The sequence below is a fragment of the Trichechus manatus genome, unplaced genomic scaffold, assembly GCF_000243295.1.
Source record: "Trichechus manatus latirostris isolate Lorelei unplaced genomic scaffold, TriManLat1.0 scaffold00012, whole genome shotgun sequence".
Taxonomy (NCBI): Eukaryota; Metazoa; Chordata; class Mammalia; order Sirenia; family Trichechidae; genus Trichechus; species Trichechus manatus.
Window position 1 is genome coordinate 16554868 of NW_004443948.1, and position 26734 is coordinate 16581601.

Consider the following 26734-nt stretch of genomic DNA (forward strand, 5'->3'; position numbering starts at 1 on the left):
ATTTAGATAATTGTATACAATATAGTGTATTATGACACAACATATGTATAGTGAGAGACTTATCTAATTTTATTTTCAGCTTCCATCCCATATAAGCCTTAAACTGTCTATAACCATATGTAGATATATTCCACTGTTATATATATATCTATATACAAATTTGGAAACCATGGGGGCGTGTTGGTTAAGAGTTCGGCTGCTAACCAAAAGGTCAGCAGTCTGTCCACCAGGCACTCCTTGGAAACCCTATGTGGCAGTTCTACTCTGTCTTTTAGGGTTGCTATGAGTTGGAATCAACTCGACGGCAATGGGTTTGGTTTTTGTTTTTTTATTTACAAGTTTATATATAAGCATGTGTATATAAATATATAGGAGCCTTGGTGGTGCAGTGGTTAAGCCCTCGGCTGCTAACCAAAAGGTTGGCGATTGGAGCCCACCAGCCACTCCTTGAGAAAAAGATGTGGCAGTCTGCTTCCATAAAGATTTACAGCCTTAGAAACTCTATAGGGCAGTTTTTCTCTGTCTTATCACATCACAATGAGTCAGAGTTGGCTTGATGGCAATGGGTTTGGTTTTTTGGTATGTAAATAGATAGTTGGAGAAAAGGGATACACACATGCGTATATATATGTACTAATGATGACATTTATAAAGTAATATCAGATCACATTGTGTTCCATTTCTTTTGCCTAGAATATCCATTGCTAAAATAAAAATATTTTCAAATGTTATAGACCCGCAGAAATCTCAAAAGTACTTGGAGAAATTAGATAACAACAAGAGGAAAAATTCTTTATAAAAATGCAGATACAATAACAAGAATGAGTAATTAAGAAATGTATAAGATTAAAAACATCCTGATCTAAAATGAATGTATCGCCTGTGGAGCTCCTGCATCAGTTTCAATGATAAATATATATTTTCAGTTTTCTCAAAACTCCTTCCTCCTCTCTACTATTTCATTAATCACTTACCACATGTGTCTCCCATTTATGAGATAGCATAACAGAATGGCAAACTTTAAAATCAGACAAAGATTGGGTTCTGCTTTTGTCATTAATTAACTGTGTAATTTTGGGGTGCTTTTACTAAATGAAGCATATTTCTTCAATTCTAAAATGGAAATATTAATAATACCAACGTTATAGGTAGGTAAAGTGTTCAGCATTGTGCCTGCCTCATAATAAGTGCTCAATAAAATGTAGGTATTATTACCATTATTATTGTTATTCTTATGTAAACCTAATTTTATGGGAAGATTTTCCTCCACTACATTTAAAGCGTTCATGGTTTGCAAATGTGTATGTAATGGTTACCAATGAGACATTTCATTGCACATGTAGGAATGTAACTGAGCAGTCATATGCTCTCCTGAACAAGAATACATTTAGTCACTTAATCATTTGCTAATTTAAAGTGATTGTAGCTTACATAAAATTTTTCATGTTTATTGTTTTCTGGTGGAAATTGTTAGAAAAGTTGGGATTGTCTGTGTTACTTTGAATTGTCTTCTTAAGTTCATATTTTCCCTTCCCAAATGTCTTTTAGGTTTCTTAGGTAGCTTTTTACAGTTAATGCCCAGCGTGGTGTTGTTATTGTTAGGTGTTGTCCAGTCGATTTGGACTCATACCAACCCATGGTGACAGAGTAGCACTGTCCCATAGGGTTTTCTTGGTTATAAGCTTTAAGGAAGCAGATCACCAAATCTTTCTCCCACGGAGCTGCTAGGTGGTTCGAACAGTCAACCTTTCAGTTAGCAGTTGAGCACGTAACCATTGCACCACCAGGGCTTCTTGTCCAGCATGGTACTAGTACTAAATAATTGTTCATTTACCACAAAAATATATGTAAGACTCATGATTTGAAAACGTGGGTTATTCTTACTGTAGTTTGCAAAACTGATGTTAGCTTCATATTTTTTTGCATAGTGTGTTTGAAACCAAAACCAAACCAAACCCGTTGGCATTGAGTCGATTCTGACTCATAGTGACCTGATAGAACAGAGTAGAACTGCCCCATAGGGTTTCTAAGGAGCAGCTGGTGGATTTGAACTGCCGGCCTTTTGGTTAGCAGCCAAGTGCATAACCACTGTGCCACCAGGGCTCCGAATAACATTCATAAAAATGGAATCAAATACTAACCTCAGTAGAATCATCTGGTTTTGATGTGAAATTATTCCGAAAACGATCAAAATTCCCAAAGCTGCTGCTGCGCTATAAAGAAGGAAAGGTAAAGGAAAATAAACTTAGAATTTATGACTTCATTGTTAAAACTGATAATATAATTGATTATAATTTAATAGGCACCAGTTTCTTGCAAATATGACCTTAAAAAATCTTTTCTCTCTGGAACATCCAAAGGTATTTAAAGTGTAACAATTATTAACATTTAATCTTTGCAGTCAAGAAAATATCTTCGTATGTTTATTGTGAAGTGTTAAGCACCTTGGAAAATAACAGTTAAATTATTTTTAACTTATAGTGTTATATTTACCGTTGGGAATGGCAACTGAAAAACCTATAGATTCTAAACTGAGCCTCTTTTTTTTTTTTTTTAATTGTGCTTTAGGTGAAAGTTTACAGCTCAAGTTAATTTCTCATACAAAAATTTATACATATATTTTTTGTGACATCAAACTGAGCCCCTTGGAATGAACTAACCACTGACTTATTTCCATAAGGGAATGGCATGTAGTATTAACCAGCTAATCAACCAAGTAACCAACCAGCAAACCAATAACAATAACAAAAACCAAGCATTCAAGTAGTTTTGACACTATGCCTCATAAAGACCAAGTATACTGAAAAATAAAAATGAACACATGAATTTCCATTGCTAACTCTTGATAACTTGAAAGTCCACTGCATGTCAGAAAGAGATGGCATGCATATAGAGCTACTAAAAAATTGAAAATAGCATTTAGGCATGCAGGGTCTGAGGTTGGGAGTAAAATGGAATCTTTCCACTTTTAACATGGAATTACAATGAGACCTCTGAATCAGTATCATGCACTGAATTTGAGAAAAAGCTTGATATGTTAAAAGATGACTATTCCTTTGGATACTTTTTGCTCACAAAGCTAAATTTTTGTCCTTTTTCAACTCACTTTAGGCAGGTAATTGTAAACACATCCTGATATGCAACAAAGTAAATGATTATCCTAAACACATTTTAAAAAATCTTTAGCGTCAGTGAGTCAAAAAATTGGTGTTTCCTCAGTATCTGTTTAATTGTATACATTGTTTGGGATGGTAGATAGCTGATATTACATTCTTTGTGTACTTATAAATCCCAAGAATCCATTCTATCTTAAGAAATTTATCTCATTCCAAGCTTATCGTATTTAAAAAAATAAGCTGGTGGTACTGAAAGATAACCTGGTGATATGAAAAATTAATAATGGGAGTCAGTAATCTATAAAACCTTGTATTTTTGTTTCAGAAATCACAGCCAATTTTAGTTCAAGTCGGCTTCAAAGGCTCCCAGTCCTTACAAACACTCATATTCACATCTTCCCACCAGCTGTCTTTAAAACTCCTTGTTTCCATTTTAAATGAGCTGAAATAAAAAGATCCTGACATGCGACAAAGGGTTAGCTTGATAGACAGTGTGATACAGGATACCGCCCCAAGGATGATGGCTGTGTTAGACACAGTTAACGCCTTCTGCTGACTTGCCACCCCTGCTAAACAAGACTTTCAGTTTGGAGAGGAGAAGAGAAGGGCTGAAATTCGGAACCACACTGAAGTTACAGTCTCCTCATGCAGTGCTCACTTAACTAGAGTGACTTTTCAGAGCATTAATCACTTCAACTTGCCTAGGAGGCATTTCCCCAGGCCACTATGGCTTAGAGATCACAGAAGGGAATTGAGTGTATTATTCTGCTTATAAACAATCGGAACAAAGGTAAATATGTTATTCTTTTATACACTTGAAACATTCCTATGGCCTAGATCTGGGGCAATTTTCTATCCTACACCCACCCTGTCTCCTACCTATTAAATATTAATAAGGGTTAAGGCCCGATTTCCATCGCCAGATAATGGGCCACGTAGCCCAGGAGGGCAAGAATAGGCTCACTTCAGCATTTCTCTACACTGTTTTCTTCCATTAAGTAATCAATAGTCACTACCTTTTAAAATTAATTCATTCCCCGTTACATCAATAACGAAAAGCAGATTTAGGAGCAGTGGTTTAAGAAGGATACAAGACTATTACTTTGGGTTTTGTCAGTCATCTCATTACTAATCACTCAACAGCTCTACGTCAGAGGAGCATAATATCAATTCATGCTGAGACACGCTTTAGAAGCAAAACTAAGTATTTAAAAGGACATTTTTTTAAAATACATTATTCTGTAGTCTAAAAGTCAGTGACTATCTGAGATGCTTTTATAATCTATAGGTTATGGCTTATGATGAAAAAGGGCTGACGTGTACTATGAGGTTTGAACACTTAACTATTTATAATTTCTACTCCTGTAAGCTTTCTAATGAAAAGGCGAATCATGTGGAAGTAGAGCATGCTTCCTAGATAATAGTCCTTAATAAATGAGAAAGTGTCTGAATATCAATAATCTTGCATTGTGTAACCATAATAGATTAAAACCCAAAACCCAAACCCACCGCTATGCAGTTGATTCCGACTCATAGCAACCCTGTAGGACAGAGTAGAACTGCCCCATATGGTTTCCGAGGCTGTAATCTTTACAGAAGCAAGACTGCTGCATCTTTCTCCCAAGGAGCAGCAGGTGGGTTTGAACCGACGACATTTCAGTTAGCAGCCGAGCACTTAACCATTGAGCAACCAAGTCTCCTTATAAGATTAGATTTACCAAATACTAATTTGTGACAGAAGTTCCTATCAAGACAAAGTTATTATGTAAATAAATAGCTATCAATGGGAAGAGTAGCTTAAATAAAAATGCAATTCATTTTTTCGGATAATTCCTTATGTTGACATTAGATCATATTTTGTCTTTGTTGTTGTTGTTACGTGCTGTCGAGTCAGTTCCAACTCATAGTGACCCTATGTACAACAGAATGAAACACTGCTCAGTCCTGCACCATCCTCACAATTGTTGCTATGCTTGAGCCCATCGTTGCAGCCACTGTGCCAATCCATGTTGTTGAGGGTCTTTAGCTGTACTATCTTATAAGTCTGTATAGTCTTTCCTATGCAATTAGAGATGTGCTTGTAGAATGGCACAATATCTGTGGAGGGAAATTTGACCATATCTAGCAAAATTATATATGTATATGTTCTTTGATCCAGAAATTACGTTTCTAGATATCTATACTAGAGATATACTCGGATATGAAATGATTTACTGACACACATTCACTGTAGCACTTTTATATTACCAAAAAACCTGTAAACTTCAATGTTCATCAGGCGGTGACTGATTGAAAACAATATGGTAAATGCAAACAGTGGAGATGTATGCAGCTGTAAAAAATTGAAATCTAACTCTTTATACGACTATGGAATGATCTCCAGATTATGTTGTTGTTAGCTGACATGGAGTTGGCTCTGACTCATGACAACCTCATGTATAACAGAACACAATATTGCTCAGTCCTACACTATCTTCATGATGGTTGGTATGAGTCCTTTTTTGTGACTATTCTGTCAATCCATCTCATTGAGGATTTCTGTCATGTTTGTTGGCTCTCTACTTTTCCAAACATGATGTTCTTTTCTAGCGATTGGTCTTTCCTGATGAGACATCAAAAGTAAGCCAATCAAAGTCTCGCCATCCTGGCTTCCAAGGAACATTCTGGTTGTATTTTTTCCAAGACTGATTTCTTTATTTTTTTTTTGACACTTCATGATATTTTTGCTCTAATCCCACCGGTATTTCAAATACCAGCAGTTTCACCCATGGTAAACGGATTTCAGTGGAGCTTTCAGACTAAGACAGACTAGGAAGAAAGGCCTGGTGAGCTACTTCCAAATATTAGCCAATAAAAATCCTTTAAAAATCCTCCAGAATATAGTGCAAGTAAAAAAAATAGCGGGGGCATAGTATACACAGTAAGCTTATTTATCTAAGAAGAGTGGAAATATATGTGTGTGTTTTAATTGTTGTTGTTAGTTGCCATGGAGTCAGGCTGACTCCATGGCAACCCCATGCACAACGAGATCAGACTATTATGATCCATAGGTTTCCACTAGCTGATTTTTTAGAAGTAGCTCACTAGGCCTTTCTTCCTAGTCTGTCTTGGTACGGAAGCTCTACTGAAACCTCTTTAACATCATAGCAACATGAGAGCTCCCACTGACAGATGGGTGGTGGCTGCACTTGAGGTGCATTGGCCAGGAATTGAACCCAGGTCTCCCTCATGGAAGGTGAGAATTCTACCACTGAACCACCATTGACCCCTCATGTGTTTTAATACAGGCATGTATATCTCCTTCTTCCTTCTTAAAGAAACGGGGGGAGGGTGGGGGAGCAGTAAAGGGGACAGGAGAAAAAATAATCTTCACTGAATATATTTTGTTTTATAGAGTTGACTTAAGAGCCATGTAGAAGTTTCACTTATTAAATAAAATTGAATTTTAAAAAATCTCTAAAAATTCAGAGGCAAAATGAACTTAATTCCACATTGAATTGATGGCTTAAGACAGAGGAATTATTTTATGTGGTTTTAAAACACAGTAATTTTACTGGCTATACATAGCAGAGGAGCCCTGGGGTGTTGCAGCTCAGCCGCTAAGTGAAATGTCGGTGGTTCGTACCCATCAGCCACTGTGCAAGAGAAAGTTGTGGCAGTCTGCTTTCATAAGGATTTACAGCCTTGGAAACTCCATGGGCAGTTCTACTCTGTCCTATAGGGTCGCTATGAGTCGAAATCGACTTGATGGCAATGGGTATTTGGTTTTGTACATAGTGGCTACATCCCATGGACAAAAACAATGACAAACTAAACCTTAACCTATTTTCAGTAATTATATTGTTAATAATATTGGTACATATAAACATATATATTGAAGGAAAACACACATAAGTAATGATGGTAATAAGATTTTGAATCAAGATCTTCAGTGTATGATGAAAATAATTCGGTGCTGTTGAGTCGATTCTGACTCATGGCGACCCTATATATAGGACAGAGTAGAACTGTCCCATAGGGTTTCCAAGGAGTGGCTGGTGGATTCAAGCTGCCGACCTTTTGGTTAACAGCTGAGCTTTTAACTACTGTACCAGCAGGGCTCCATAAAATCAAAGACTTTAAGTAAAACCCTACAATCTTAAATCCTCGTAAAACATCAGTGAGCGCTCATGATATATTTTCTCTGAAAAAATATATATGCTTCTTACTTCTCTCTACTAAAAAGTCCTGCAATACTGACCAGTCCAGTGTCAGGACACATCTAGGGCTCAGATAGTAAACTCTAAATACATTTTCCATTAAAAGAAAAAGGGCTGGAGCAGGAAATATATAAGGTCAACCTGGATAACTTGTGATAGCATTAAGCAAGTAAGCTTTCAAATATCTTATTGGACCATGTCAAAATTACTCAGGGTGAACTTGAACAGGTTCTCACTGGGATAGATTGCATCCAAAGATGGGATAATTTTACCATTGATTAGAATAATAACTGCAATATATTGAAATATAACTAATATGTCAAAATTCATTCGTTAATAATTACACCAAGAAGAAAACCCTCAGTAGTCACCTTTGGAAATGGTACAGTTATATTCTGAAAATTGGCAAAAGGAAACACCTAAGCATTTAATCTGCCTTTCCTGTGTGAAATATACTTCAGAGTAACTAAATAGTTGATGACGGAAATTTTTTCTCTACATAAATACACGTATTCTAGTTAACAAATTAAGTGATTAAATCGTAAAATTACTATTTTGAAACCCCCTGATACAATAATGGATTTAGGCAATGATCATCAATAGCCACTAAAATAAGAAAAAATGAGAGACAACCAGAATATGTGGTTGATATCCCTGATAGAAATACATAATACTACCAGTGAAATATTCTTAAAAAAAAGAAAAGAAGCATTCAGACAAACTTTAATATCTAGTTATCAAATTACAGGAAATACAGAGACAGAGGAACATGTTAAATGACAAAGAGGATGCAATCAATCGGACAAAGCCCAGGCAACTCCACAGGACAAATAACCCGTTTTTTTCAACCACTCAAGAGAAAGGGAAATTACGGAATAAAAGCCTTTAAGAGTTTTATCAACCAAATATAACCCATGAACCTTGTTTAGATACAGATAAAATAAATGAATGTAACAAAAAATCCAGGCGAGAACTGAGAAAATTTGAAAATGACTGGCTACTTGATGATATTAAGTAATTATTACTAAATTTTATTTGTAATTTGAAATAATTTAGTGAAAGACAGCAAGTGTGTGGACATAAAGATGAAATCTGATTGACCATTACTTAATGATTAGCTGAGTGATAGATATGTGGGTAGATTGTATTATTCTCTATTTTTACACATGCTTGGAATTTTCCATAATAAAATTTTGGTGAAAACAAAGAAATCTGCCTATATAATAGCTAAGAATAATATATACAAGGGTTAATGTTCTCATAATTTTGTTAAGGAACCAATTAGTAAAAAGATCATTAATATTGCTTAAGGTCATAGTTGTCTGTAGGTACAGACATATTTAAAGAGAAAATAAAGTTTTGTTTTCTAAATCCATTTTAGTACAACTAGCTTTCCAAAGTAAAAGTGTGCTCCTTTTTGAAGAGCGTCTGCAATTACGTGGTGCAAATTACCTTTTTCTCCATAGTCTACTTGGCTGCCACAAACATCGGGCTAAGCCAGTGCCAACTGAGGTATCTGAACACGTTTGTGTATGTGGTCCCTACACAGTGCAATGAATAATGAAGAACAACTGAAGAGGATTCTTTTTTTTTTTATTAGTCACATTTCTTCTATAGTTTTGCATAATGATTCTAATGATTACAAAGTAGTATTTTATAATATAAAGCTGGCAAGGTTCTTAGACATCATTTAGTCCTTTTCATTATGGAAACTGCTGTAGGAGCCAGAACTAGAAAAAAAGTCCTTTTTTTTTTAAATTCTTCATTATGATATGCTCTCCACTATACTATTCTGTTACAGAGTTTTGATCCCATCATCTTTGTTCAACGAAGCCTGCTTCCTGAGCAGGATGAAAAGCATGGCCAAATTAGCTTCGTAGAAAGCATGGAACTAAATAGGCTTCATAAGGCATTTACTGACATGAAGGAGAGTTAGGAGGCCTCTCTTGGAAATGTGAATCAACCTTTTGACAAAAACCAGAACTTCACCTTTATTTTCATTGCCTAACCAGCCACCAATCTTGGGGATTTTAAAATAAAATCTCCTCTCCTGCATGACAATATCTGTGTAAGGCAGTGGTGGAAAAGTTTCATAGTCTATTTCAAAGAAAAAAATTTGCATACATGAGTCAGATCTCAGAATTTGGAAAGATACCGGCAAATTAAAATTACACACACTTGGCCAATGAGTTTGCACATCTGAATATTGCTCATGGAGTGTTGGTTAGCAACACACTCTTGAAGATCAGAATCCTATTTCTTCAGGCCCTTGTATGCATATTCTATAATAATAAAATGCTAAATCTCCATAGGCTTATCAGGTTTTATCCAAAGGCACTCGAGGATTTAATTGTTCTAACTCACTCAGGTGCTGGAATCTTTTGAACAGTGTGAAATAAATTTAAGTCACTTAAAAAAAATCTGTTAGGATTGCCTCAGTGTTAAATAATTACACTATCATGTGGTGCCAATGGAAGACGGTTGTGCAAGTCGTCAGCAAGCTGAAGGCTAAAAGATAAACAGAACTGTGAAACGTTGCCTTCAATAATAACATCTTAACCTTGGGCAAACGCAAACCAATGCTCAAACATACGTCAAAGCTCTAAATATTTTTAATGTACACTTGGACTCTTAGAACAAAGTTAATCTACTTGATCTCTCTGGTTCAGTATCTTTTCTATCAACTACAAAACATCTAAAGGAAGTACAGATTCTGACTCTGCCACAGTGTTTTAAAGTTGTGTCAGAATTTCCATGCGAAAGCTCTACTTTCAGAAGCTGATATGCCACTAGAAATAGTTTCAGCAAACTGAAAAACTGCCTCAAAGATTACCCAAAGAAGAGAAACCAGAACCAAAAAAAAAAAAAAAATTAAATATAGAATGATCAGTAACCATGAAAGTGGTTATTCATGTCAGAGTATTTAATGTAACAAAACAAGTTTTATGAGTAAAAAATAACCTACTATTTAGAATTCTGTATTGCACTTCTGCATGATTTACAGCTGTATCTCATTATTTACATTGCATCCACATGCTGTAAGTCATGCTGCCCTTTTAGGAATTGGAGAGAAATCATGATAAAAGGAATAAAGGAGTCACTGGGCTTACCTAAAATAAATGATATTTTTATATATTTCAAATATCTTTCTTTTCAGGCAAAAAGCATAATCTGGCAAAAGTTCAGTCACATAGTATCACCAATTCTTACAATATCCAATAGAATAAAAAGAAAATTAAAACCTTTCTAAAACGTGGTTATGATGATCAAGCTTCTAAAGCTGCTTAGACTCTCACCCGCCTCCCACCAACCCCCAGGATAAGCCTTCTGCTTGGCTCACTCAGAAAACAGAACAAACCAAAAAACCAGTTCAATCAGTTTGACTCATGGTGACCCTGTGTGTTGCAGAGTAGAACTTCGCTCCATAGGGTTTTCATGGCTGTGACCTTTTGGAAGTAGATCACCAGGTCTTTCTTCCAAGGCATCTCTGTGAGAATTTGAACCACCAGCCTTTTGGTTAGCCATTTGTGCCACCCAGGGATTCCTGCATTATTGCTTTATTTCACACTTCACACTTTCTAGTCTCTTTCTCTCTGTCTCTCTTTCTCTCCTTATTTTTCATCTCTATCTCTGCAAAACCCATAAACAAGTACTCTAAACAGTCCCTCTTAATCCTTCTGGAATTCTTTCATTACACTACCTCTTCCTTGAAATCTTCAAGAATTTCTCCAGGGAACGCACTTTTGTAGTTGCTCTAACCCATAACAGCTCTCTGCTTGCCTTTAGACTGGAAGGCAGGCATTCCAACAAAAGGCTCTCTGTTTATATCCTGGGTATCTGTTTGTCCCTGCCTCCTGAACCCTGCAACTCTTCTGACCTGCACTGTTGCAAACCTGTATTTTCTCACTGTTCCCTTTGGAGTGTTTGGACATATAATGAAAAATGCAAGCACCACACACACACTCATTCGGTCTCCACATCTGCTTGATTCTTTCTACAAATCCTTGCTATAGGCAATTTTTAAATTTTTCTCATGACCGCTACTCAAATATGTGCTTATAACCCCATGCCTGGACCAATGCAACAACTTTCAGCTTCTTTGTCCCCAATCTCTTTCCTCTCCAATTATCTAACATAACATCACTAGACTAATTCTCCTAACGTACCAATAATCGTCATTTCATACTTCTTCTTCTCAAAATGTAGAGCTTTGTTCACATTGCTGAGAAGGATACCAAGAGCTTTCTATGTGTCAAGTTCTATGCCATGCTGTTTATTTATAATTATTTCGTTAAATCAACACTATCCCTCTCCAATCTAGGTATTGATTCCTCTAGTTTACAGATGTGGAAAACTGAGGCTCAGAAAGTTTAAATAATTTTCCATAGTCAACAAAATAAAGCCCAAACTCAGCATACTGCACAATCAAGACTCCCCACGGTATCAGGCAAGTCTAGTCAATCTGATTAAGCAGAACTTTGGACACTGACTCTCAGCTCCAGTCCAGAATGTCTTCTTGATGGGCACTGTGGACACATTCATTTACGTCTCTATGCTATCACTCATGATGTTCTACTTTCAGGGAATGTCTTTCCTTTTTTCTTCTGTCTACCTAGACTAAGCCTATTCTTCAAGGGCAGGGTTAAACCTCACCTCGCCTAAGAGACCACTCACCAATGTCTCAACATTTCAACTCACGTTGATTGCCCCTGGCCCTCAAGTGCTGTAGCATCTATGGAGAAAAACTCTACAGTTGTTATGCTTGGGCAAACCTCTGCAGATGACAACTCCCACATTACTCTTCATGTTAAATGTCAAAACTCACCCATTTCATAATTATGTGAAAGCAAATTGTATTAACTTAATCACATTAAAGCCAATGAAAACTATTTCCTAATGTTTAATTAAAAACCGTATGGTTTTATGTTATGCAATTGAACATAAATTTACTAAGTAGCTTCTATGGCTAAATTTTATAGTTGGAGTAAGGGCTCTTTGGATGAATAAGACAGGAATATATCCTAGAAGAAAGTACACTCTATTAGAGCCATCAATCAAATAACCTCACCCTATGAACTACATGGAGGCATATTAAAATTAAGAGAATTTAAATATAGAAACAAATCCTAAATGCAGATTATATTTATACACAAAATAAATGAAGTTAACATAGTATATCAGATGTCATCTTGGCAATTTATATTCATTCATTTACAAATACTTATATGTACTAACAATATCAATGGCATTTTGTGTATATATACACATCAGGATTGTATAGGGCATCAAGATTGGAGGAAGACTCATTAACAACCTACGATATACAGATGACGCAACCGTGCCTGCTGAAAGTGAAGAAGCACTTACTGATGAAGATCGAAGACTACAGCCTTCAGTATGGATTACACCTCAACACAAAAAAACAAAAATCCTCACAAATGGACTAAAAAGCAACATTATGATATACAGATAAAAGACTGACTTCATCAAGCATTTCATTATACTTGGATCCACAATCAACATCTACGGAAGCAGCAGTCAAGAAATCAAACGAAATATTGCATTTGGCAAATCTGCTGCAAAAGACTTCTTTAAAGTGTTCAGAAGCAAATATGGCACTTTGAGGACTAAGGTGCGCCTGACTCAAACCATGTTATTTTCAATCATCTCATATGCATTCAAAAGCTGGACAATGAATAAGGAAGACAGAAGAAGAATTAATGCCTTCGAATTATGGTGTTGGTGAAGAATATTGAATATACCAGGGAGTGCCAGAAGAACAAAGAAATCTGTCTTGGAAGAAGTACAGCGAGAACGCTCCTTAGAAATGAGGATGGTGAGACGTACTTTGAGCATGTTATCAGGAGGGACCGGTCCCTGGAGAAGGACATTGTGCTTGGTAAAGGAGAGGATCAAGGAAAAAAGAGGAAGACCTTCAACAAGATGGATTGACCCAGTGGCTGCAACAATGGGTTCAAGCACAGCAATGGCTGTGAGGATGGCACAGGACCAGGCAGTGTTTCATTCTGTTGTGCACAGGGTTGCTATGAGTCAGAACTGACTCAATGACACCTAACAATAACAACAGCCATGGTTACAGAAGATAGTGTGTTTTTTTGGAAATGTGGTAGGGAGACAAATTATAGGTAACATACGTTGCATGCATTTCACATTCCGATTCTAAAATAAGTAATTTCCCTGAGCAAATTCCTCATTACTAATTTTGTTTTCTAGATACCTTGTTAGGAGTCCCTGGTGATGCAAACCATTAAGCTCTTGACTACTAGCCAAAAGGTTGGTGGTTCTAACCCACCTCAGAAGAAAAGAGTGAAGATTTGCATCCAAAAGGTCACAGAGTTGAAAACCCTATAGAGAGCAGTTCTACCTGCACACATGAGTTCACCATGAGTCAGAGCCAACTTGACAGCAGCTAACAACAACAGGTACTTTGATATAGGGAAGGTGGTATCAAGGAAGGGTGATTCAAATTTCCAGTTATAAAAAATATGTCCACCTCCCATAAATATAGAAATTAGCTTTCTATTGTGTGTATATTCAGTTTTTTCTATTTATGACTAAATATTAAGTAAGATTTAACTGTGGTCACATCAATATCAATTAGTTTAATCCTATACCTAAACATCAAAAACGAATACATAATTCTGCATAGAACATGATGTTGGCCTCCTGAGTAGAATATGGCTAATAAAAAGAAGGTAATATTGAAGATCATGGTAAAATAAGACAACCATTATTTAGAAGAAAAATAACTGAAGTAATGATTGCAACATCATTTACTACGTCTTAAATATCAACTTTATCCTGTTTTTCTCGATAAGTTCCTTATTCTTCTATTTGCTCTACCTATAATAAAATTATACCATATGAATTCTATATAGTATCATTAATCTAAAAGACAATCTACTGAAAGTATATAAGAAATTATGTCTATTCAATTTTATCATCAAAAAAAGTGGAAAAAGTCAAGAGTAACTTGGTATTATCAGTTAAATTAAGTAAAAAAAATCTCAGGATCTTAGATTTAAGCCTTTTTTTTTTTTCTTTTCAATAATCAGAGAGAAAAAACTCTTGAAATTTTTCCTTAGGTAACACATTATGGAAGAATGTAAAGTACATTTAAGACTATAAAGATTTTTTTTATCATATTTAATAGTTGAATATGTTGACTTAAACCTTAGTTTCCTGAAAATTTCCCTAACAAGTTTTCCAGTCAAATATTTCTACCACTAAATCCAGTTACTCCAGTTTTAAAGATAACATAATCACAACGGAGGCAAACGTTCGTAGTAACCATTGCTTTGAAAACATGGTTAAATAAAGGTGAGAGAATTAAGCTGGGATAATAGAACTCGTTTAATAGACTTTCCCATCAAATTCTCTGGAACTAAAACTTCCTGTTACCTCCATTAGCTATAAATGCCCTCCGCATTCACTTGGCCTCTGGGGACATAATAACCTTTCTAAAGGTCTCCCCAAGGGATATTTTAGTCATGCAGCGATCTCCTTGAACACAAATAATGACAAACAATAAGCTAATTCTCAAAAAGTTTTTTTTTTTTTTTTTGAAGTCATTTTTACTACTTTTAAATGAGTGTGTTTGATGCACGATTTTGGTCGCCCTGATTAATGGTCACCGCCAGCCCGGCTTCTGGAGTTGTAATGTTTCCGTGAGCTTCCCTCCAGCAGAGCTCGACCATTAATCCAGTGGCATATGTCAGCTCAGCAGAGCAAGGTCACTCTTCTGCTTCAAGGGGAACCTTTTTAGAAATAATAAAACTGACAGAAAGTTCTTTTTTGCATGCTTTATGCCACCTGAGCTTGAGTGCTGCAGTTAATATCATAAAGCTTATAAACATTCCCATCTCAGGCAGCACCTGCTGCCAATGGGCTTAAGAACTTAAACGTTTTTTTCTTAGTAAGAACAGACATGTTTATGTGGGACAAATATATGGTATGTAATCCCAAACAAGGAAAGGATGGGTGGAAAAAAATAATAGTACGTCCGTGCTAGGATGTTGGAAGATATGTGAGTGTTATAACTTTCTCATTATCAATTACATTTATTGTCCTTTCAGCAATTTTGGATTTAGCTTATGAATATTTAAATCTATTGAAGGGTTAATAGTGGTGTTGAAATATAATAGTAGTAATCGAAATGAACACAATTTATGATAATTCCTTAACTTACAATATAATGACAACACTGTAGAACATTTATCTTTGAAGGAATTGTACTTTTCAAAATACAAACATTTGTTTTATTAGTAATGACTGCTTTAAAATTAATAAATAATTATAGTGAGGTGTTCATAATCTTAAAGTCATTTGAAATTTTTAGATGGCCTGACTTAAGCAAATCAAACAAAAGAAATGATAGCTATATAATAATAATGATACAGAGAAACACACATACAAGGATTTCAAACTTTATATATTTGATTCCATATTTTATTCCTTTTATCTAATTTAAAAACAGATCAAAGTTGCATAGCTGTGACCATTTAAAATATTCAGAAAGTCAACTGAAAATTTCAATGTGCTGTTTGTTTCCAAACATCCAGACTAATGCCATATTACTAGGTATTATAAAATAAAATTTGATACAAGGTAAATCTGCTTTGAATATTATTCCAGGAATTTAAATTACTGAAATCATTAAAAGAAGAAAAGACGAAACCTTGTGATTTAGTTATCTTCATTTCATGTGTGTAAAGAAAAGGTATCTGGAAGTGAGGCCAGTTGGCAACTCAAGCCAGTCCTTCAAAAAAGCCAGTAACTTGGTCAAGAAACAATCTCAGGGAACTGACTCGTATACCAAGCTAATAAGATACCATAAATGGCAATATCAGCTATTGATTTGCTATGAGAGATTCAGCTCTCAAGAAGAATGAGTATTCCTGTTGACTGACCAATGAATTATCTCACCTGGAAGAAATGCTACCAAACCAAACCAGTTGCAGTTGAGTCAATTCTGACACATGGTGATCCCATGGGTGTCAAAGTAGAACTGTGTCCCATAGGGTTTTCAGTGGTTGATTTTTCAGAAGTAGATCATCAGGCCTTTCTTCTGAGACACCTCTGGGTGGTCTCAAACCTCCATCCTTTCAGTTAGCAGAGAACGTGTTACCCTTTTGCACCACCCAGGTAACAAATCACTGCCAAAAATTTGTTTGATTCATGTAGTATAGTAACAATAAAGTGAAGTGGGTGGTATCAAGGCTAGAGACATGAAGTCATTATAATAGCCTGAAGTACACATCTCACCTACGTGAACAAGTCTGCTGTGCCAAACGGAATATTTACTTCAGCTGATTTGGATTGTTCTTCAGACACAGTGGAAAATTTCTAGGCCTCCCACCTCTTTCTAAGCTCCCTGGTAGCAACAGTCTTTTGCTAAAACTTTTTTTTTCATTCCTTCGGACAGATTACAGCACAATGTTTTATTATTGTTTTATTTCATTACTTTGTGATGCTATCCTGAAGTAGGTTACTACTTTAGATGATTAATATTTTCCCTTAGTCATTCAACATTCATCACACATACATTGGGAAATCAATACCATGTTCTATACTATAATAGATTTTGGTTGTAGTCAAAGCACATGGAGTCTGATAGACACACTTGGTTCAATCTCCCTCATTCACCAAAAAAAAAAAAAAAAAAATCCAGAAATACAAGTATAAATAAGACACCCCTAGCTGCAGTTTTCTATGGTAAATTGAGTTGGGAAGGCATATTCAAATAAATAATAGAGGTGTAGAACAAGTACCATAAAAATAGAAAGGAGAGAGAAATTAATAAGTGAACACTTACTATGCACTAGGAATTTACATAGAGTAATTAACTTAATTCTCATATCAACCCTATGAGACATGCTTTAACATATCGCCTTCTTCCAATAAGTGTACTGAGGCTCAAAAGAGGTTTAATGAAATGCTCAAAGTCCTTTGGTTAGGGAATATAAACAAGGGACCTCAAACCCAGGCCTATATGACTTCAGTCCATGATTCCTACTCTTGCATACTACCCCCTAACTACTGCCTTGGGGTAACTGGTGAAGGCTTTCTTGAGAGAGTGACAGTTCAGCTAGGTATTAAATTATGGCTATTAGTTGGAAAAAGTGGGCAAAGGCATTCTGGGCTAAGGGAATCACAGAGAGGAAATCATGAGAGTGGTCAGGGTATCAGGAACATGGTGCCTCACTAGACCAACTAAATTAAATAGCTGGTGGTGGGGATCAGACTTGGGTATTTTTGTAATGCACCCCACATGGATCTAATATCTAGCCTGAAAGCCACAGGCCGAGGGGGAGAACAAATATTTTACTTCTGTCATTTCTCAAATGATTTCTAATAGAGGCCTAGTGGGACATAACAGAAGTAAGTTTGGAGGAAGGAAAAAATATCAAGGAGGAAGACTAGAGAGTTTAGGTAAAAGGGTAAAAGGGAAGTGCTACAGTGAAAATACCAGGTTAAATATGTGGCTGCCTGCATGAGAGCACTGGTCAACTAGAAGTGAAGATAGGGATCTAGGGTAGTTGGAGGGAAGAAAATAGCTGAAAATCCTCACTTCCAATTAGTAGGACCTCATGGACTAGGTGAAAATTTCTAAACCTCTTCGCATAAGGGGAGGGAGGGGACTTAGTTAGCTGTGTTGACAAATGGCTCTCTTTATATATACAAGAACCACTTCATCTACCACCAGAGACAGCTTAAAAACCTCTTCTATTCGTATTAATCAATTCTTAATGGAGAACATTTTCGTTCTCTACTGAGAAGCTAATTATGAATGTCTTGTTTCTAAAAGTTCACCTAAATCCTTAACACCACAAAGGAAGAGAAATGGATTAGTTTGGTAACGCTAAATTTGGAAACTTAGATATGTAGAGTATAGATTTGATTCCATTATAGAAAAAACACAATCTGCAGGGATAATGAAGTCATTTATCTCCAAAGCAAGGCAAGGGAAGATTAAAAAGATAAATGTTTTATTAAACTGATATTTAACAAATTTAGTGCATTGATAGTCAAGGTAGTTACTTCTTTCTCTTTCCATAGGATATAATATCTAAATTTCCAAACAAAAGGGAAACCAGACTTCTATCATTTCTCTTAGACATTGTCATCTCCTTTCTGTGTATTGTCTAGGCACTCACTGTGTTTTGTTCAAGTATAGCCAATCTATTTGGCCCTAAACCTTTTTCTACTCACTCACTACAAAATTTGATTACAAACTTATAGTATGTAAAATGGGAAGGCTAAAGTGAACTAATGCTTTGTTTGGAGGAAAGTTTTCAGATAAAAATTATTTAGCATTTTAAATCAATTAAACATGGGCAACATGAAAAAGTTATTTGTCCTTCCCTTCTGATTTGAGATGCTCTAGAAATTAAAAGGGAACCCTGGTGGTGTAGTGGTTAAGAGATATGGCTCCTACCCAAAAGGTCAGCAGTTCGAATCCACCAGGAGCTCCTTGGAAACCCTATGGGGCAGTTCTACTCTGTCTTTTACTGTCACTATGAGTCGAAATCAACTCAATGGCAATGGGTTTGGTTTATTTTGGCGAGAAATTAAAAGTAAATCCAATAGGAAATCATATTTTGAAGGAAGAAGAGAAAGCGGTATATCAGTTTTGAAGTGAATTTCTGGTGGCAAGGGTTGGAGTGACATGATGACTGTGAGCAGTGGAATGGGGCCCTTTCTCTTTGTAATGTGGGCTTCAGCTAAAAGCAAGAATGGAGCAGGGCAGTGGCAAACTTTCTGTTGGACATATTTAGAATGTGTACAATTAATTTTCTATATATGTTCAAATGAATACAAGATATACAAGTAGGTCTAAAATGCAAAGTCTGGTCAACTACCCTTGTCCTCCCACTACCGTTGTCCAAGCTACCATCATCTCTTGCCTAGTTTTTTCAATAACTTCCTGACTGGTTTACCTACTTCTTCCCTCACCCCTTCAGTGTATTTGAAACACAAAAGCCAGACTAAATCCACTTTATGTAACCCAGATCTTGTCACATCTCAGAATCTGTCAGTACTAGCCAAAATCCTTAAAATGACCTAGAAGGCCCTCCATGATCTGGCTCTTGGCGGCTCTTCTTCCCCTTGTCTATTCTGCTCCATTATCTCTCAGACACACCGGAGGCACTACCACCTCAAGGCTTTTGCACCTGTATTCTCTCTGCCTGGAATACTATTTCCTCAGCCAATTCCCTGGCCAACTCCATTTTCTTTGCATCCTTTCTCAAATGCCCCATTCTCACCAAGGCTTTCACGGCCTCTCATACTTCATATCTTCTTTCATCTTTTGTTCTTTTTTTTTTTCCGTAGCATTTATCACTACCTAATATACTGTACTATATACTTAATGTATTTTTCTTGTTTATTGTCTGTTATCTCCAGTATATGTAAATCCTATAAAGGGCAGGGATTTCTAAGGAGCACTGTTGGTGCAGTGGTTAAAACACTCGGCTGCTAACAGAAAGGTCAGCAGTTCAAATCCACCAGCTGCTCTGTGGGAGAAAGATTTGGCAGTCTGTTTCGGTAAAAAATTGCAGACTTGGAAACCCTATGGGGTAGTTCTACTCTGTCCTGCAGGGTGGCTATGAGTCCACATGGACTCAAGGGCAGCAGGTTTGGTTTTGGAGCCCTAGTGGCACAGTGGTTAAGAGCTCAGCTGCTAACCCAAAGGTCGGCAGTTCGAATCTACCAGCTGCTTCTTGGAAACCTATGGGGCAGTTCTGCTCTGTCCTATAGGGTCACTATGAGTTCGAATTGACTCGATGGCAATGGATTTGGTTTTGTTTTTAATATTATTTTACCTTCAACGTATGGAACAGTGCCTTGTCCAGAGGAAGTACTCAATAAATACTTATTGAATTGAAGGATGAATGAATAAATCTCTAAAGTTTTGGAAAATATCAGTAGAAAAAAATATGACAGAATAACTAAGTAAATGAAGATAACGTTTTAAGTCATGTTTTGTTTGTTTTTTGGTATTAACCAAAATTTAAGATAAACATTTATACTCAACATTTTTTTAAAACAAAATCTTGGGAAACAGTGAATCCAAAATATTATCTGCATTGCGTATCACATATTTAGGATAATGTTATTTGAAGAGCCAAACCATTCAACTGAATTCATCTGAGTTAAAGGCTGAAAATTATACCTGAGATGAAGAAGCAAAAGGGAGTAGTGGAGGAGAAACCTACAGGTTTAGGAGCAGAAAATTTTTCCATAGGATACCAAGTCATTCTTTAATAGCTATGATACCTTGGGCAAAGCATTTCACCTCTCTGTGACTATTTTCTTCCCTGTAAATTGGAAAAAAAAAATGCCTGTGTCACAGGGGTCTTGGGAAGATTAAATGAAGTAATGGACACGGGCACCTTGTTCAAGTTCCTGACCCAGAGTAAGCACCAGAGCATGTAAACTCCTCTTCCCTTTTATTATACCTGGTTAGATAAGAGTTAAAATGTATTTTAACAGTCTTGTTACAAAAAGCAAGGAAAAATACTCTTTAATGCCACAACTATGTGTCATCCTTGTCGAGGAGCATAAATTTGCACAGCGGGCAGTGCAGTGAAAACAGCTCATCATCACCTCTCATCATTGCTAGGATCAAATGCAAATGGGAAACAATGCCACTTCAGTCATTGCTAGTGAAAATTAGCATCTGTGACACTAATGGTGTCTCATTTAGTATGCACTTTAGATTAAAAAGAATGGTTTGAAAAAGAAAAAAAAGAAGCTATTTCCAGAACTGCCATCATTTCAATGCTTCCCTTTAAAAAAAACAGTGGGATTTGAATCTCCTGTATTCAAAGATAAACCTCAGTTAAAATTCGTTAACACAGATCATTAATCCTAGCCAAGTAAAGGCCAAGTTGCTCTAATTGTAGTAGCCAAGTTTCATTTGTGGGGTGCATTTTTTTTTTCCTATTTTCAAAGTTTCTACCCAATCCCCTAAACTGGAGCATAGGTCTTCTATTGTATAATGATGGGCCTCTCCAGAGATTCTTGTACAACATTTACTGTACTGGGTCTCTTCTTAAAATAAAACTTAAAAATGAATTCCAGTTGTATGTACACACACACAAACTGTCTTACATACACCGTAACAGACTTGCTAACAAGAATAATGAAATTATATAGTGTTGGTGAGTATTTATACTGGAATCAGACTACACAGAGTAGGCTCAAGAAAGTTCATTCACTTGACAAATACTTATTAAGAGCCTATCATTGTTGTGGTTAGTTGCCCTCGAGTTGATTCTGACTCATGAAGACCCCATGTGTGCAAAGTAGAACTGCTCCATAGAGTTTTCAAGGCTGACCTCTTGGAAGCAGATCGCCAGGCCGGTCTCATGTGTGTGTTTGAACTGCCAACCTTTCAGCTAGTAGTCCGTCACTTAACGGTTTGTGCCACCCTCCTGCCTACTACACTGAATGTGACATGCAAGGTGAAGAGAGAGATATGTGGTTACATTTACCTCCATATTAGGACATGATTTTTTTTTTTTTTGGACAATTTAAACATTGGAATATTAAGAAAGTTTTGTTTTGTTCCTGTTTTACAATTTTCAGTGTTGAAGCTAGGTAGATACCTGGAAGAATTTTGTAGATGGGATTTCTGCATTTAGTAAGAGAGAGGAAAAGAGAAACCCTCAACTCCTGTCCAACTTACAGAAGCTATAATCCTCTTGTACTTAAAGTTAGGGTCTTCCTGGTCTCCATAAAATTTAACTGTGACTTAAGATGTAAATAGTAATAATATCTCACAGTCCCATCGCTTATAATGTCAGTGTGGTAATTAACAACATGGGTAGCAGAAACTGACATGTGTATTTCACATCACAAAGTTTTATTATTACTCTATGTCTTTGCTCAAGTTAATTAATCTTCTCTATGCCTTAGCTTCCTCATCTGTAAAATGAGGCTAAATAAAAATGCTTCTCTCACAATTTACAAATATTAATCTACAAAAGGCTCTTAACACAGCAATTGGTATGTAATAAACAGAAATAATAAATGTAGAAGTAAATATAGATAAGTATAGAAATTAATATTGATAGAAAATAAAAATAAACTCAAGTGAAATTTTTTAGGAAAAAGTTCTTGTGTTCTATAATTCAAGCAGTTATGGAGTATGGAGTATTTCTGGTCTCGCCCTCTCAACCTCTCCTATAAATCACTTATAATAAATTTGAATACTATTACTCTTATTTTTAAGCTATTAGAAAGAAAGAACCCATATCCAAAATAGATAAACAGAGAAATAAAGGGTGAAAAAAGAGGGTACATTAAGGATAAAATCACAGATGGTAAAGCTATACTTGAACGTGTTTTGGGCTGATGTACATGCTTATTGATAAGACTTGTGAAGGTAAGAAAATAATAAATTATTTTGGATATGGGACTCTTATATAATCTATTACTACATTTTATATCTACCAATGTTTTCAACCTTCTCACGGCTGCATGACCTATTTGAAAATACTAATGACAAGGTCTTTCTCCACTGATTTCCTTTTCAAATTAGCAATCTCATACTTTTCCCTCAGGGTAACATTAGGTATACTATGCATTCAGCATTTGAATCAAGTACTAAGCTGCCTGAAATATACACCATGGGAATTAATATGGGCTTGGATTAAATAATATTTTCCTCACTTTTAATGTCGTCACTCTTTAGCTACTTCAGCATTTGCAATCAAAAACAAGGAATTCCCTCTCAGAACTTTTGGAAGAGGGCGTGTTTCTGGATCAAGAGACATGCGCTATCATGTAGTTAATTTGTGTAGACAATGAGTCCCTATACTTGATGGTTCTATTCTACCTTTCTAGACAGAGGCCTGATGTTTCTTTGCAGCAGAAAAAGGGGCTCACACTCCTCATTCTAGTAGTGATTTATTTGTAGGAATATTGCTATAATGTCTGTCTTTGCCATCCCTTTTGGGTTCCACTTTTTTGCCATAAAATATGCAAAATCTTTTGTGATTTTTTTCTACATTAGAAAATTAACCAGTCAAATGGAGTTGTGTCTAAAGATGTTATTATACTAATTGGAGAAATATCACAACCATATTAAAAGGAAATGATCCAATTGATCTGAATAGATAAAAGCTGCACTCACGCATATACATGCGCATATCTCTTTAAATTTGTATAGAATGAAACCAGTCACCTAAAGAAGATGGGAATTCATTCACAACAAAAATTCATGTATTTCCAGTGTGATTATTTTCTGTAATATATCCCAGGTGTACATTTTATCAAATATATTTTTAATTTTATGAATAACGTACAGTCAATAAGATGAACAATATCTCATTTATTTTACAATAGTTTCTTCTGTTAAGCCAAATGATGATGACAGACTAACATATCATTTTGAAAACAGTTCAATGACATAAGTGTAATAGTAACTCACTACATCTTGCAGTCTTTTTTACATTTATATTTTAAATACTTAAGGAAATCTATTACTTCATATTAACTTTTGTGGTTTTGATAAATATGGGTTGCATTTAATCAAGTAAATTTTATGTAAAATTAATCTTAAATAGAAATATAAGTGATGTTTTAAAAAACTTTTTATATTCCTTGGAAACTGTTTTCTTGTATTATCATTATACTAAGCAAAGGACAGAAATCCTGATATTGGTGTTGGTATGCTATCAAGCTATGGTTTAGCTAAAGATGCTTATATAACCTTTATAAGATTTCTGTGAGAGCAATAATTAATAAATGAAATCATTTATTCTTAATTTCCTTCAAAGAAGTTACAAAGTAACTTACATCCAAATATCTGCAAAATATTGATCACTGTTCAATACCGCATGAATCCAAAAGTTCACAATCAATTACCCACTCTTTCTCTCAGAACAGGTGCCAAGCAAATAAAGACGATTAATAGATACTAAATTAATCTTTTAAAAAGACATCTGGACTCAGCTATTGTCTATTCACAAATAGATTGCAAATGTTGTTTATCTAAGAAACTAAGAAACGTACAATTATTAGGGAAATTTTGTTACCCCAGGATTTCACAAATTGTTTATGTTATTAATAAATCTAACTTAGAGTTCCATGGCCAGATCTAAACTTTGTTATCCCACGTTCTACTTTTTCTTTAAGTGGCAATTGCTGATGAGACAAAGAATACCATAACATTCCAAATAGAATCAATTCAACAAATCCATGATGAATTTATGGGATTTTGATGCTGCCCAAACACAACTCAATCTTCTCTCTAGTGATGTCATTAGTTCATGAGCAAGAGTAAGAAAAATACATCTCTGAAACAAGCTATCATATTTTAACTTTCAAAAATGAAAAATGTCATATTTTGAATGAATATCTCCATTTTATATTTTTCTCATAATTAATGATTAAGAGATAAAATGATTAAGAGATAAAATGCATTCGATAGACTTTTAAATAGACATTGACTACCTCATAGTCATTAAAATGTGCAAGGAGATTTCATAATATCAACCTCTCAACAGAGACCATCAAACTGACTCCCATGAAGTAGATGATCTGAACTCAAATCTCAGTTACACGTGTAAATGGTAACATCTATCTTTGCCATCCTTGTGGATTCTGCTTTTTTATTTTTGCCATAAGTATAAATAACTGGTATGCAATACCAGATTTTTCTTGCAGTATAAAACAAAATACATACACACACATATACATATACATACATATATACATATACATATATGTGTATACATACATATAGATACATATATGTGTATATATATATATACTCACACACATACACACAGCTGTTCTATTAAATAGTTTTGCTTTGTTTGACTATGTATAAAATCACCTTACCTTTGGTTTTTGATGTTTCTCTTTCTCTGAAGCATTGGATGGTTTTCTCTTCAGCATTTTGAATTTTGACTATTCCCAGAGTGAGTGCACTTTCTATTGTTACAGAAGCAAACTGGAAATAGCCAAGAGTGTGCTGTCGATGACACACAGCATCAGATAAGTTTGAGCCCGGTAAACTCCACTTCCTCTTTGGTAAGGATATGACTTCAACATCTACAGTGTTTTTTTTTTTCCTAACCGTAACTGTTTGGTAACTCTTTATTGCCCTGCTCCTGCTGTATTGTGTGAGGTGGGTTCTCAAATTGCACACTTCAACATGCCTGTCGTTATCAAAGCGCCATAACGATTTCAAAACAAAACTTGCTCTTTCAGTTTATATAAAAATAAAAATCAGCACATTCTATGGGTAGAGGGAAGAAAGAACTTGGGCCAATAAATGAAATAAAACTAGAGATGTGGGCATTTTAGTATTAAAAACCAAAGCAAAAATATTAAGAAAATACTCAGAGTAATCAATTTTACATTTCTAAGTAACATCTACATAACTCAGAAGATGAAATAAACTAGACTTTAAACAATACTACCAGGCAAAGAATATTGAATATACCATGGACTGCCAGAAGAATGAATAAATCTGTCTTGGAAGAAGAACAGTCAGAATGCTCCTTAGAAGCGAGGATGGTGAGACTTCATCTCACGTACTTTGGACACGTCATCAGGAGAGATCAGTCCCTGGAGGAGGACATCGTGCTTGGTAAAGTAGAGGGTCAGTGAAAGAGACAAAGACCCTGGACCTAATGCACTGCCACAGTGGCTGTAACAATGGGCTCAAACGGAGCAATGATTGTGAAGACCAGACAACATTTCGTTCTGTTATACATGGAGTCACTATGAGTTGAAACTGACTCGACAGCACCTGACAACAACAACAACAGTCGCTGTAGAGGTGATTCTGACTCGTGGAGACCCCATGTATTTCAGAGTAGAACTGTCCTCCATAGAGTTTTCATGACTGTGAACTTTCAGAAATAGATCACCAAGCCTTCCTTCTGAGGTGCCTCTGGGTGAGTTTGAACCACCAACCCTTGGTTAGTAGCCCAGTACTTAAACATTTGTGCCACCCTGAGATTCCTAAACATTACCAATCCTATTTAAAGCATGTATTTATATACTTTTAAAACAGAGTATGAATGAACTTCATGCTAAATAAATATCAGAATGTTCCTCCAGAAGTAAATGCGTATGTATATTAAGCAACTTTTAAAATACATGACTGAATTTTAAAACCCTGACTAGTACGGACACCAGCTAAACAGAATCCTCAATTAACCAGATGCCTTCCTGTTACAAACTAAAATGCCATATACTAGTATCTCCTGCTCCAATGAGGGTCCAATGGATCAGTGTGGTGCCTTCAAAGGAACCATCTACAGTCTCTATTTAGAAGGACTGGAAGACATCTACGATGGCTTAAGAAGACTTCCCTTATCAGACTAAAGATTTAAAATTTTTTATCATAATGTCAAAACCCAAAATACCCAGAAA

General features: G+C 35.7%; 1 protein-coding gene across 1 annotated transcript in view; it reads right to left on the bottom strand.

Annotated features, from left to right (window-relative positions):
• LOC101355321 (SAM domain-containing protein SAMSN-1) overlaps positions 1–25366 on the bottom strand; it is a 55759-nt gene extending 30393 nt beyond the window's left edge. Inside the window, exons 1-2 of the mRNA XM_023726640.1 lie at positions 25190–25366; positions 2142–2213 (exon numbers count right to left, since the gene is read on the bottom strand). Coding sequence (XP_023582408.1) covers positions 2142–2213; positions 25190–25246 — 129 coding nt within the window. The 5' untranslated portion in view covers positions 25247–25366. The remainder of the gene's footprint in view (positions 1–2141; positions 2214–25189) is intronic.
• Between the last annotated feature and the right edge of the window lie 1368 nt (positions 25367–26734).